Genomic DNA, 13,327 nt, shown 5'->3' on the forward strand with positions numbered 1-13,327 from the left:
TAGATCTATTATCAGGAGATGACCATGACAGACTGCAGAGCTTTTATGAACCGCCTTATATTTCTTATAAAATATTCGGTTCCCACTGATAGTCAAGGTGACTGCTAATTTGATGGCAATCTTCTTCATCTTCCAGGCAGGTAATTTAAAACACTTTTTGTATTCAAACACTCATTGTGTTAAAACAAAATATAGAGAAAAGTACATACATCCTTTAACATGGCTCATGTCTGTATAAAACATGCTGTAATATAATTCTTTTTTTTCTGAAATCTTTTAAACATTTTCTGTGCACACAACCTGTCTTTATATATATATATATATATATATATATATATATATATATATATATATATATATATATATATATATATATCTTTAATCTATAAACAGTGTGCAACTTACAGCAACATTAGAAATTTAACTTTTTTTCCTCTTAGTATATAAGCTGTTGTCATTTCATTTCTTTGACACTGAAGTTTTGTATCCAGCAGACGCTCTACCCAAGACTGGGAAACGGTTGCTTTCATAAATGGAGCTACAGCACCATCTAGTGAAGAAAACAAAGATAATCCACATGGGAAAGTTTTTTAAAAAATTGCAGATGGTTTTTGTTGTGCAATAAAGAATTTGCATGGTCAATTTCTTACAGATCATACAGTTTGTGACAGTTTGATATTGTCACAGGCTATTTATTACTAATCAGGGACATCCTCTCTGGTATTCTGCTCTGGTAATCAGCCAATTCTGCATGATTCCCTGCTTGGTGGGAAAAAGCAAATAAACATGTCATGTTACGGGCTAAACCAGAAAGACAAAACAAAACAAAACAAAGAACAAAACAAAATGAGCAAATAAATAAATAAAGACAATTGATATTTATTTATCTGGTTGGTGCAAAATTAGATTACCTATTTGCACATTTTCTGTGCTTCCTACATAAATCTGTTCTCACTGGTACTGTCATCCTGGCTTCTCAGAGGTTTAGTAGTAACAAAGAAATGTGGTAAAACAGATCAAACTTTTCAGTTTTTATGTTTTGATATAAAGTCCAAGTCCAAGTTCAGTCAGTGTGAAGAATGAAATGTTAATTAGGGATGAGAATTGAAAACCGGTTCCTGTTAAAAATCAAAAAGAAATGTTTCAATCCATCGATATCGTTAGCCTTTGTGCTTAACGATTCCCTTATCAATTTTTGCATTGTGCCTGAGCCGCTGGGCCTTATGTTGACTAGTCTGCTGCAGCTATCTTAGCTTAGCAGTTAGATAATGTTTCCAAAGAAAACTCTGATTCATGATTTTTAGCTTGAAGTTTTACTGAGAACTGACTTCATAAAGAAATATACATTACTCTCTCTCGGGAGATTCATATTCAGTACATTTGAAATGGTATAAATCACCTTATTTACCAAAATAACAAATAACGCAAGCTTGATGGGAAACTGCATTGATATGCTAGCAGTTAGCATACGTTAGTATAACTTCAGCTTCAGAATAGAATTTCAACTTTCAGCACAGAAACATATCACATCAACTCTTTGTAAAAATAAAATACTTAGAACTTCAAATGTCAAAAGCTAACAGGCAATTGAAAGGCTCATGTCTGACTTCATAACTATGGAAAGCTTTCAAACAACTTAAACCATTGCTATAACCACTATGAGACACTAGATGGCCTACTTGAATTATTAATATATTACAATATAGTACATCAACATCACATTGTGTGCAATTTTTACCTGTTTCTGTATAATTATGCCCAGAAATATCCAGACTCAGGGACCAATTACATTTTATTCACTTACAGTATAAACTCAATTAAAAGTTGTTGACACAGAAAACCTGTAAAGCTACTTTTTGTACCAAGAAAATTCTGAACAGTAATTGATAAGGGAATCGATAAAGAATCAGATCGATAAGCAGAATCGATAAGGGCATCGGTATTAACAAAATCTTAGCAATTCCCATCCCCATTAATCACCCTTAAAACACTCTTACTGTTTAATAAATGAAACTACAGTTCTGTTGTACAATTTCATTTAGCAGATGCTTTGTCTAAACTGATGTACCACACAAGCAAGAATTTACAAAGGAGGAAAACCCTTAGTGCAATGAAGTGCTTCAAGTCATTTGGCTGCAAGTCTACCATCAAGTGCTAGATGAAGACTTTTTTCCCATCTAAGGTAATGTAGCCACAGCTAACATGATTAAAAATCAACACTAACAATACCGTTCAAACTTCAACAGCATTGAATATTATTCATTAAGAGCTGGGTCTTAGACCTTCTGACTCATTCTACCCCTGTGGACAAAGAGGAGAATAGAATAGAATAGTAAGTACAACAAAATTGAAGTCACAGCAGCAATCAAGAAAACAAAGTAAGAACGTGTATAGAAAGTGAAAAAAGGTCCGTAAGAAAATAGATGCTGACAGCTTGTCCATCATTCTCCAGTTCAGCCAGTCTCCACCTCCACAGGATCCAGGACTGAGCTTCTTCAGCAGTCTGTTCGGTCTCTGTCTCCTAGATCCTGTCTGCTCACAGCAGGTGAAGCTCTTCCAATGTGGCGTTGGTGTCTGATGTTAGCTCTGTTAGCCATGTCTATGAATAGCATGATGCTACTCTGTACTCTGGTATTCCCTCTGTTGCTGGGTTAGCACAGCTAGCTCGTCCGTCTTATTGGATAGATCTTATGTTCCCAATAACGATGGATGGAAGGACAGGTCCATGTCGTCACTTTTTAGCTCACACCTGAGAACCAGCACTTCGTCCTTACCTCCATCTCCTCACCTTGTGGGAAGACATCTGGCCTTACACCAATTAGCACTGACATGCTACAGGCTGCTAACAGCTGAGTTCACATGTGAACAATGCAGCCATGGTTACATGTAGGATCTCCAGACAAACACAGGAGAAAAAGTAGTAAAAATATCGCTTAAAACACAAAAAGTTTGGTGTCCATGACCAACATAAGAGCCATACACAGTAATGATGCACTCCAAATACAAAGATTACTAAAAAGAGACGAAAAATTACAAGAAACGGACAAAGAAGAGAGAGCTGCTGCAAAAGGCAGTCAAAGCCAACAGGGCGGCGCCTAGCAACTCAAGAGTGACCCCAGCAAAAAGGGTCAGGCTAAGTGCCGAAGTGTTCCTTGTACAGATGAGTCTTCTTCAGACATCTCTTGAAAGTAGAAAGAGACTCTGCTGATCATGTAGAGTAAGGTAAATCATTCCACCATTTGGAAGCAACAGAGGTTGGCTAGAGATTTCAAGTCATGCTGGGCTGGAAGCACTCAGCGTCTTTTAAAGGCAGACCATAGCAGGTGAGATGGAGTGTAGACCTGGAAGAGGAGACTCTAGGTAGACAGGAGGTCATTCTTTTTACTGTTTTGTGAGACAGAAAAAGTGCTTTAAATTTGATTGGAGCTGGCGTGCTGCTGCATTCTGGATCATCTGCAGAGCTTCGAATGTACACACAGGAAGGCCGACTAGAAGAGAGTTGCAGTAATAGATGCAAGAACTCACAAGGGCCTGTGCCAGACACTGTGTGGCCTGTTGTGTCAGGTAGGGTCTGATCCTCCTGATGTTACACAGGGCATATCGACAAGACCAAGCAATCCAGGCCACATGAACCTTAAAGGTGAGCTGGTCATCAGTCATGACACCCAGATTTCTGGCACAGTTTGAGGGCACAAGTTGATTGGATTCAAGCAGGACATTGATCTGCGGTTGAACTGAGGGACACGCAGGAAAGTCAATGAGCTCAGTTTAGAAAACATTCAGCTGAAGATGGAGCTCCAAACTAGTGCTAGAAGCTCAGAATGATAACATTAAATTGAAACATATTTGATTTTCAATTACAAGTGTTTTTACCTATCAATTAATGACTTTTACTTTATGTTTAAAGATACGAATAGTTAAAGTAAAAATAATTACCTCTGTAAATGATCATTAGTACATTTCATCAAGTCTTGTTTTCGTTTTGTCTTTATTCAGCAGGGGCTTGATTCTCAGTTGTTTTATTCACTGTGAATGTTATCTGATTAAATGTTATGCAGGGCACTTCTAGCCTGAAGCACTGGATTGCTTCAAAACTACATAACAAGTATAAAAATTGTGGAAACAAGGGGAAACCCTAGAAATTAGTTCTTTTTTTCTTTCTTTTATTTTCTTTCTTTTAATCACATATTCATGATGCCCTGCAGATTATGTTTGGAGACACAGGCCTCTCTGTGGCCAATACATTTCATTTGCTTGTGCAAAAATGGGCCAATTCGCCATAGTTTACTTTGGCATGTCTGGGATAAACCACCTTTATCCAATAATCTACCAGCACTGCTCACATGTCTAATTATTCAAAGTCATACAAACACTAAACTACACAAAGATAAATATCGCCTTACTTCTGTCTTCATTCACATCAGTTTACCTTAGACTAATGTTTTCACGTGTTGCCACAACACACACGAGTTTTCATAATAATCATTTTGTCCTGTTACAGAAAAATTCAAGCACATTATGAGAATACATCCAAAATAGTCAATTAAAAACAATGGATTATAGCACACACCGAGACTCGTATGAAATCTAAATGTGGTAAAGATTTACATTTTCTTCTTTAATTTGAAGCCTCTTTCTTCATTATGCCCTTTCTCTGTAAGGGATAGTTCTGGAGGCATGAAGATATTATTTTTTATAATTCTTGTTGTCGCTGCAGCTCACATCCATCAGAGGGCACCAGAGTGATCTTTTTGTGATTTGCCAGCCTTGCTGTGGCTGCTGAACTGCTCATAAGACTCCTGTGTTAGCAATTTATCCTCAACTAAGGCTTAACTTGATCTTTCACTAACTGAATAAATTCACAGGAAAAACTATAGAGCTAATTCAGTTTGACTGAGTAGTGGAGAGATGTGTGGAGCCAGAAGTGTTTTTTTAAGATATTCTAAAGAGTTTGCTTTTTGCTGACACTTTAACAGCCTTGAATTATTTGATTAGATTTACTCAACATTATCTTATTTGTTTGAAAGCTGGGGTGTTTTTAACTTGTTTGATTTTATTCCCTGACTTTTTTTGGACTTAGTTACTTTCTTTTGTTTTTCTCCTCTTTCCAAAGCACAGGATGTTTGATTAGTGGTCTTACACTGGCAGGAAAAGCACAGGTGCTATCAGCAACTGTGTTTACAGTCTATGCCAGCTTACAGCCAGCTGTACACTAAGCAGGGTATTCATTAACTGTGTAGCTGTACCTGTGTTTTCTGACAGGTCATAAAGTAATCAATAAAATAAAGACTATGTTTAAGCATTTATCATCTCAGAAAGAAAGTTAGAATTGCTTCCAATCAGCATGTCTTCAAAAGTTAAAAATAAAATAAAGTAAAAAGCCAAAGTTAGTGTCTTACTCAAGAGCACCTTATCCTGGCTTTGTGTCCGTCCACCTGGCAGCTGTTTATGCTGAACAGATAAACACCTGCCTCCTTGTAGCTGCTATACGTTCCACAAACACCTGCTCTCCATTTACACACACTTTACTCAAACAGCTGCCAAATTAACTCCATGCCTGTCTGTCTGGTTTCCTGCTCAACTCAAAGCCAACCTGTTCTTTAATTTAAGTGAAACTGTTTTGTAAACAAAAACAAAACCGAAAAAAGGTGGGAAAGGATAACGTTGAAGGTTTCCTTTCCAGCATTGGATCTGTTGTTGCACACATAGGATTTATTATACTGTTGTACCAAGATTTTTTCAACGAACAAATTCAACTGAATGAATAGAGACAAAAGTGTTTTGCAGGTATTTGTGGCTATGTTGTGTAAAATTAGAAAAAAAGGCTGCTTAGGCATACTTTACCCTGACTACATGATCACATTTCCCTGTGTTGTTTATTTGCATGACCCGGGGTTGGTGTGACAGGATGTGAACTGTTGGACTTGTATTAGCATGTTGTTCTATAATAAGAGTCCCTGCCTGATTAACCAGCTTGGCTTTTACTGGAAAAGGGAAGCAGCACACTGGATTTTCAACCTTGTTTCCTCTGGAAAACTCATGTTAAAGTAAGGTGAGACTTAAAAAGAACAGAGGACCTTACAGCAGAGATTTTTCTCCTGACCCTGACCTATGGATTTCTGTAGGGAGGTTACTGAATTACACAGAAAACGACAAGCTGATAGAGCTATTAAGGTGTTGCTGTGGGGTATAACACAAAGATAGATCTGCTGTTTTAAAGACATGGTTTGTAATTTGGGTGGATGCTTCAGAAACATGTGAAAACAGGACAAGCCACAACTATTTGCATCTGAATTTTCTTGCCATCTCTTCCTAAGTTGCCCTGCACATGTTCAAACAACAGCAGTGGAGAATTCTTGAGAAAGAGTTATGCAAAATCTAATTACTTAAGTACAGTCGGACCAGTCCAACAAAGGATTAGCTTTCTCTGGGCATGCCTGGAGGTTGGAAACTACAGAACTTACATTCTTAAAGAACATAATTCATAAAACTACAGTGGAGAAGTGTGAATAATTTTAACAGGGGACAAGTCTCTTTTACAGTCACAGACATCCAGCCACATGGTACTAAAGCACTAGGTGCTGCCTAATACTCAAGTGTCAGTAACAACATCCAGATAAACACATCATATCAGTGATTTACAAAAACAGTAGGGATACAGGCCTAAAACACATTTTTCACAAGGATCCCCAGATTAAACCTGCCAACACACATTTCTTTGGCCTAGAACAGGAATCTTGCTTAATATCCATCCATCCATCCATCCATCCATCCATCCATCCATCCATCAGGCACTGGAGTTCATTGAGCACAAGGTGGAGTACACCTCGTACAGGTAGCCAACATATCACAAGGTCAATACAAAGACACCCACTCACACCCACAGCAATTTAAAGTGCCTAATGAGCATGTTTTTGGGCAGTGGGTGGGAGCTCGAGTACCCGGAGATAACCCTCATATGCATGGGAGAACATTCAAACTTCACACAGAAATGTACCAGCCCAAACAGGAAATCGTACCAGGAACTTTCTTGCTGGGATGCAGTAAAAACTGGGCTCAGTTGTACGGCAGGACAGGGGGAGGCTTCCAGAATACTGGGTTCTGGAATGTTAAGGGGTGGGCCTTAAAGAGACAGTACCTGAACAGAAACTTTTTAAACAGGAGCTGAAATTAAGGGGTTGCAAAAACACCAATCTGAGATCAGTGAAAAATATTGAAACTGTAAACCATGTTAAGCAACTACAAGGCTGTCAGAGGAACAATATACAGACTTTAAAAACATCAGCACAATACCCCCTCATTTGTTGAAAATAGCATAAAGACAATGTCTTTGATACTGAAACTCAGATATGTCATTCGTTTTGAAATTTACATGTTTAATCTGATGACAGCAATATGTTTAAAAAAAGCAGGAACAGTAATAATTTAAAAAAACAAACAAACAAAAACCTAAAAAATTTGTAACATGCAGAAAGAAAATCTGTGGACATCTTACTAGTTGTAAATGTGGGGAAACTTTGGAGAAGACTGTGCTGGTAAATACTGCAGTGATTCAACAATGTTTCTTGATGTAAGTGCACAAGGAGTGTGGAAATATCATCTTTTACAGTACATAATAACATTGTTTTAAGACTAAAAACTTACATTTAGAGGCTGTAATCTTCAAGTCTTTAGACAGAAATGCAATAAAAACAGATTCTGTGGTGCAATTCACTTGACATGATCGGGCACACTTCCAAAAGCTTACTGTGACCACTGCTACTGCAAAGAAGAAACCTGTGGAAATGTTAAATTTTTCCGAGCCTAAAACTATCAAAGATATATTGTGTTTTGTTTGTATCTGTGAAGGCACCATAAACTCTGAACAATAAACACAGGTCATTGTCAAACCACATTTTTTGTGCATTAACCACAGCATGGCTCTGAAGTAGAAGAGTCCTGTTTCCAAACTGGTGTACCTGCGGTCACACTTCATCCATCATTTTTTTGGTCCATTTTGGTACATAAAATACAACAAAAAGGACCCAGAATTGTTGAGCAACAACAATTGCACATCAAAGTAGAAAGGGTAATTTTCTGACTCCAAAATGACAGTGATTGGTCTCCTCCTAGTAACATGACAAAGAAAAACTTTCTCAAGGCATGTTTCGAACCTGAAGTTCATAATTTGAATGTACAAAAAAAAAAAAATAATACAAATTCCAGTGTCAAAGTGTGAATCTGTTTATACTTTTAATGGTGTCCAAACATTTTAAGTAAAGGGGCCGTTTATTTTCTGCAGTACAGCATACAATGCTTAAAAGAACTGCATGATAAACACGTTAGTTTGCATGTCTTAATGTTGTGAAATTAAGATGAAGAAAAGTGTTAATTTGTTGTACATTTTATAATGACAAACAAAGCTTTCTATTTTCTCAGCTGTAAATGCTTTATCAACTATTCACCTGATGTACTGGCAGAGGCATATTCTGTATGTTGTAAGAATCATAATGACACTTAAAGGCCAACATTTAACAATGGCCTGAGTCATGTGTTTGATTCAGAAACAATCTGTTGTACTCTTAATGATTATGAAGATTTTTCATTCAGTGGCAGTTGTATGTTTGTGTCCTGAAAGAGGGGCTTCCAGTGTTTGTTGCTCTTACTGAACCATCTCCACGTTGTCCCCTGTAATAAGAGCCTGTACTTCCCTGGTTAACTCAACAGACTAAGAATAGGCAGGAGAGTTGTTGTATAGGTTGTACAGATTTTCGATCTAAGTGTTAGGGACATGTAGGATTTTTTTTTTTTGTCTCCTGTAACTCCTCCCTGGGGTTTGGTATTTGGACCAGATTGGTCAGAGTAGACGTGTGGATCAAGATTTTTTTTTTTTTTTTTGGGGTGGGGGGATGGATGATTACAACAAAATGACTTAATATTTAAGATATTCTGGAAAAGAAAAGTTTATTAATTTAACAAGCATACAAAACAACAAATCATCTTTTCAAACTACCAATACAGTTTCAGTGCAATTCCAAAATATACATTTTTTTCAGCAGGGCATGTTAATCAAAGTTATTCACGTCAGAAACAGCCATTTAAATAATTCTTCTGATTATCTTTTGACAATTATCCTAGCCAGAGGAAGCTCGCAAGTGATACCTTCATGAGGTAAAACTGTACACATCCAGTCTCATCAAATACAAACAAAGCACTACGTTACAAATGAAATATTAAATACACAAACAAAAACATAAAAGTACTGTAGCACATACAACCTGATGCATTTGTAAACAAAGCTTGTAAACAAAAAAGGAAGTATGTGGTTATAGACATTTGGTTTGTGGTTTTAATAAATACCTATGGTTGATGCATTGTATTATATCAGTTTACCACATAGACAGTATTTGGTGTGCAAGTGTAGCAGACTGTCAGTTATACCTTTGAGGTGAAAAATGTGAAAATCTGGACTTTTTTTTCCATTTTTGTGTGCATTTTCCCACAACTGAAAGCTATAGCATTGATAAATAGAAAGTAAAAAACACCTTCTTCCTGTATCCTTTTCCTTCAGGTAGGAGGCAACATTCTACAGCTTTTTTAACATCATTTGCTGACAATACAGACAGATCTTGTTCTCTCAGAGTCACTTTCACTTTAAGACCGAATCACTGTTTCTCAGCAGAGCGCAACAGTGAAACTTAAACAAAAACAGGAGGATGGCACAGCCAAAAACAGAATCAGGAGAAGAACCAGTCAGTTCGTAAAGATCAACTAACATCTTGAGTCCGCAGCTTAATACAAGGGGACTCATTTTCAGGGACCATAAGGACTTACTTAAAAAAATGAGAACTTTATGGAAACTGGAGCTCTGTGACATATCAGTAACATTTTTTTCAGAGGGAGAGCCATTGCAAAAATTGAAATGTCCAATGACTTTTTGGAACTGAGTTTATCCTTTCATTAGGTGCTACAATTGTGCTGCTACATAAAACTGAACAGTAACAAAAACAGTACACTGACACTGTCAATCTATTTTTTTTTCCAAATAAATGTTAGAATATAGAGTGGAACATCACTTAGTTCCAATTATATGTTTCCCATACCATCAATCTGGGCATATATTTCTTGATTTGAATTCTTAAAACCTGGACTTCCGCTGCTTCAGGCTTTTATAAAAGCACACCCTATATTTAAGTTAGTACGTTAGTATCAGATAATGCTACAGTCAGATTTATCTGGGTGTTAATAAATACAACTGCTGCTTGGTGTGTAACAAACACTGAATTAGCATATCAAAATGTATCACAAAAATACCAGATTGTAAGGTCACCTAAATCAAATATGCCCTTAAAAAGTAATATAGTCATAGATATATATCATTCAATAATTGTGCTATTTCTCCAACACATAGGTTTCTAAAAGCACTCCAACTTTAGGTCAGCACCCAGCCACACACAGAGAATTAGCTTTTAAGACATTACTTTTTAAGGGGGTTTTCTTTTTATACAGCATATTGATGTACTGTTTACCACCACTAGAAAAGAAGGTAGGTGAATTGTGGTTGTCTTAACAGAAAAAGAAACGTAAACAGCTTAAAAATGCACAGCATTCAATGGCAGGTTCCACTGTCACACTACCAAATGCTCATGGGGCTAAAAATTAAGCAGAAAGCACTAGATTAAGTATTCTAGTTGTATGCCATTTTTCAGACTTTTTCAACCACATGAAAGTGAACACAAATGAGAAAAAAGAGAATGTAAGATGTTCTGAAGTGTGCATGTCTGTGCTTTAAACAGTGAAAATTGGTGGGGGGAAGGCATGGTTATATTTTAAAGGGTAATCTAACTCTTAATTGTGTAGGGAAAAAAACTTTTGCACTATTTGTTGGATTTGGAATTTGGTGCATACTATGTTTTGGCCATGCTTCAAAACTGACGCTGCAGCAGGTTTTCTCCAGCATTTATCAAAGGGAAATCACCTGTTGTGATGCTACAAATTGGGTTTTCACTAGTTGTGGAGAGTGTAAGTTTTGAACTCTGAAGGAGAAGTACACAAGCATTGCCGTGTCATAATTGAAGTATCAGTATTAAATTACCCTTTAAGGCTTTTATATTTCTCTCTTATCTCAATCGTGATTTGTACACTCTTTTGGCTCTGCCACTTAAATGTTGGCATTCTGTCTTTCACATTGTCCTTTCACCTCTCTACCTAATACACTCCTCCTCTGATGGGCTTTCTGATTCTTCGTTCTCACTGTCATCCAGCTCAGGAAGATCCCCCCACAGAAGCAGATTCAAACCTGAAAACACATCACATGACAACAGAAAGTCTGCATAAATACAGTTTTGACAGCAGAAAAAAACACACATCAAAGAACTGGACTCTTTTGGGGGGCAGGGGTTGTACTGACCTGTTGCATCCAGTCTGTTAAGAGTTGAAACAGCATCACTATTGAACATCCAGAAATGGCCGTTGTTACAGGAAAGCAGGCAGGGTTTACAGGGGGCCACAACATGATAGCCCACAACATTACCACTGAGCGAGGGAGGTAGAGAGAATAAAGAAGAAACGTGTGTCAGCACTTTACCGGGGGCACTTCTGAAAACTGCTAGCTCCACTAGTGGCTGCCTATTATCTAAAAGTTGTTTGTTTTTACTCTGCATACCACAACAAAAGCCTGGGGGCACAAAAGAGGCTACACAATACCACACTAGAACAACAGACTTGTCTGTGCAATTAATATCAGACATAAATGCAAAATAACTGAAATTAATGGCATCATTGATTAATTACCAGGGTACTACTTGTGAATGAATGGTTTTTAGTATTTTGGAGCCCACACACCCAATTATCTGTAATTCTGGCTTCTCAGAAGTAAGATTCTTAATTTTTCAATATTTCTACTTCGCATAATTGTTAGTACAATATTTCAAAACGTTTCAGAGAGACGATATCAGCTGTAATATATGAATGACCATGTATCACTATTTACTAATGTAGAATACCTCAAATCATTCATGTATTAGGTCATCTAATATATGAATTATCATATCAGATAATCTAAATTGAAAAAAGAAAACACAATTTAAACAATAGCAGGTTGCTGCTCTACAGATGTGTACTTAAAAAAGCAATGAGGACAGGGCATACTTGTTTGCCGTATGGTGGTTGTTCTTTTAATGCACATTTTACATAAGCAGATGGTCTACCTAAAGCAAACCCTGCAGGCTATTACGGAGCTCTACATACCACTTGAGACATGCGATGTCTCTCAGTTTGCATTTGCAGCTTTCAGTGGAGTAGCAGCTGGCCACAAAGTCAACAGTTCTGGGGGGAGGGTGCGTGTAATGAAAACAAACATTAGCATTCATAGATATCACAAACGTTCACTTTATATTTTGCTGCACATAACCCACAAAGTTGTGGGTACAAGTTCAAAATGTATTTGAATGTATGTTTGTAAATGTTTGAGTTAAAGCACCAAAGTGGTGTCAAACACCTCGTCCAGACAACGACAGGACACATAAACAAAAGCTAGCAGCACTGCTAACGACGTTAGCACTTACCTATTGGGAGGTATGTCAGTCGAAAAAAGCTCAACCTCAGTGTCTGCAAGAAGCACTGCCTTCATGCCTCTCGTGCAGAGGAGGCTGTCACAGAATATACAGTTTACTTGGGTCACGCATTTGTTCTTGAAATTAGCGTTGGATGTAGACATTGTTGTCCTGCTAAAATGGACGAACACTCTCGCCTTTCCTCCCTCCAGAAAACAAACGCAGCAGAAAACAAAAGATCAGATATTAATGCAGCTCACAATCTATCCAGCTCAGTTTTAGAGTTTACGTTGACTCCGCAGTCGTTAACAATAATTCGAACGCCCTTGTGCAAACGTTAGCCTTTTCTCCTAACCACACAACGCAGGGTTGCTAACGTTAGCTTGATGAAAAAACGCAGGGATGATCCTATTTCTTCGCGAGGCGACTTTTATATGAGAGGAAAGTATTATCTGAATAATTCATTAGAACACGATACCGACGGGAAACTAGCCCTTACGAAGTTTGCACCACTGGTTCGGGGTTCATTCGGATGTAATTATCAGCTAACTTAATAGCTGTCAGCTTTGTTTACAACTTCCTGGTATCTAACGGTACTTCCTGAAAGTATCTTTAAAAGACCCTGAGTCAGACTCTGATTGGTTCCACTCCAGAGTAATAGCTGCTATTGGCCACATTTGCCACAGAGAATAAATTTTATTGGTTATAGACCTGAAAAGAAACGCCCATATTTATATAAACTGGCAACCAATAGGTGTGTTGCAGTGCCATTCAAACTCCATTTGGCCAACTGC

General features: G+C 37.5%; 1 protein-coding gene across 1 annotated transcript; it reads right to left on the reverse strand.

The window, feature by feature from the left end:
* Positions 1-8,961: 8,961 nt before the first annotated feature.
* Positions 8,962-13,121, reverse strand: LOC141798832 (protein FAM72A). Its single transcript, XM_074680698.1, has 4 exons — positions 12,546-13,121; positions 12,229-12,306; positions 11,390-11,514; positions 8,962-11,278 (listed from the first exon to the last, which is right to left on the reverse strand). The coding sequence occupies exons 1-4, from the start codon at positions 12,695-12,697 to the stop codon at positions 11,184-11,186; spliced, it is 450 nt and encodes a 149-aa protein (XP_074536799.1). The 5' UTR covers positions 12,698-13,121; the 3' UTR covers positions 8,962-11,183.
* Between the last annotated feature and the right edge of the window lie 206 nt (positions 13,122-13,327).

This window comes from Halichoeres trimaculatus, unplaced genomic scaffold, assembly GCF_033239565.1.
Source record: "Halichoeres trimaculatus isolate MK-OKI-2021-1 unplaced genomic scaffold, fHalTri1.1 fHalTri1_scaffold_1, whole genome shotgun sequence".
NCBI classification, from domain to species: domain Eukaryota; kingdom Metazoa; phylum Chordata; class Actinopteri; order Labriformes; family Labridae; genus Halichoeres; species Halichoeres trimaculatus.

Excerpts from the sequence above, each read along its gene's own strand:
- LOC141798832 (XM_074680698.1), bottom strand. The coding sequence starts at position 12,697 with ATGTCTACATCCAACGCTAATTTCAAGAACAAATGCGTGACCCAAGTA. Across the intron at positions 12,307-12,545 it reads ACTGACATACCTCCCAATAG|AACTGTTGACTTTGTGGCCA; the intron begins GTAAGTGCTAAC and ends CCCTCCCCCCAG. Across the intron at positions 11,279-11,389 it reads TAACAGACTGGATGCAACAG|GTTTGAATCTGCTTCTGTGG; the intron begins GTCAGTACAACC and ends ATGTGTTTTCAG.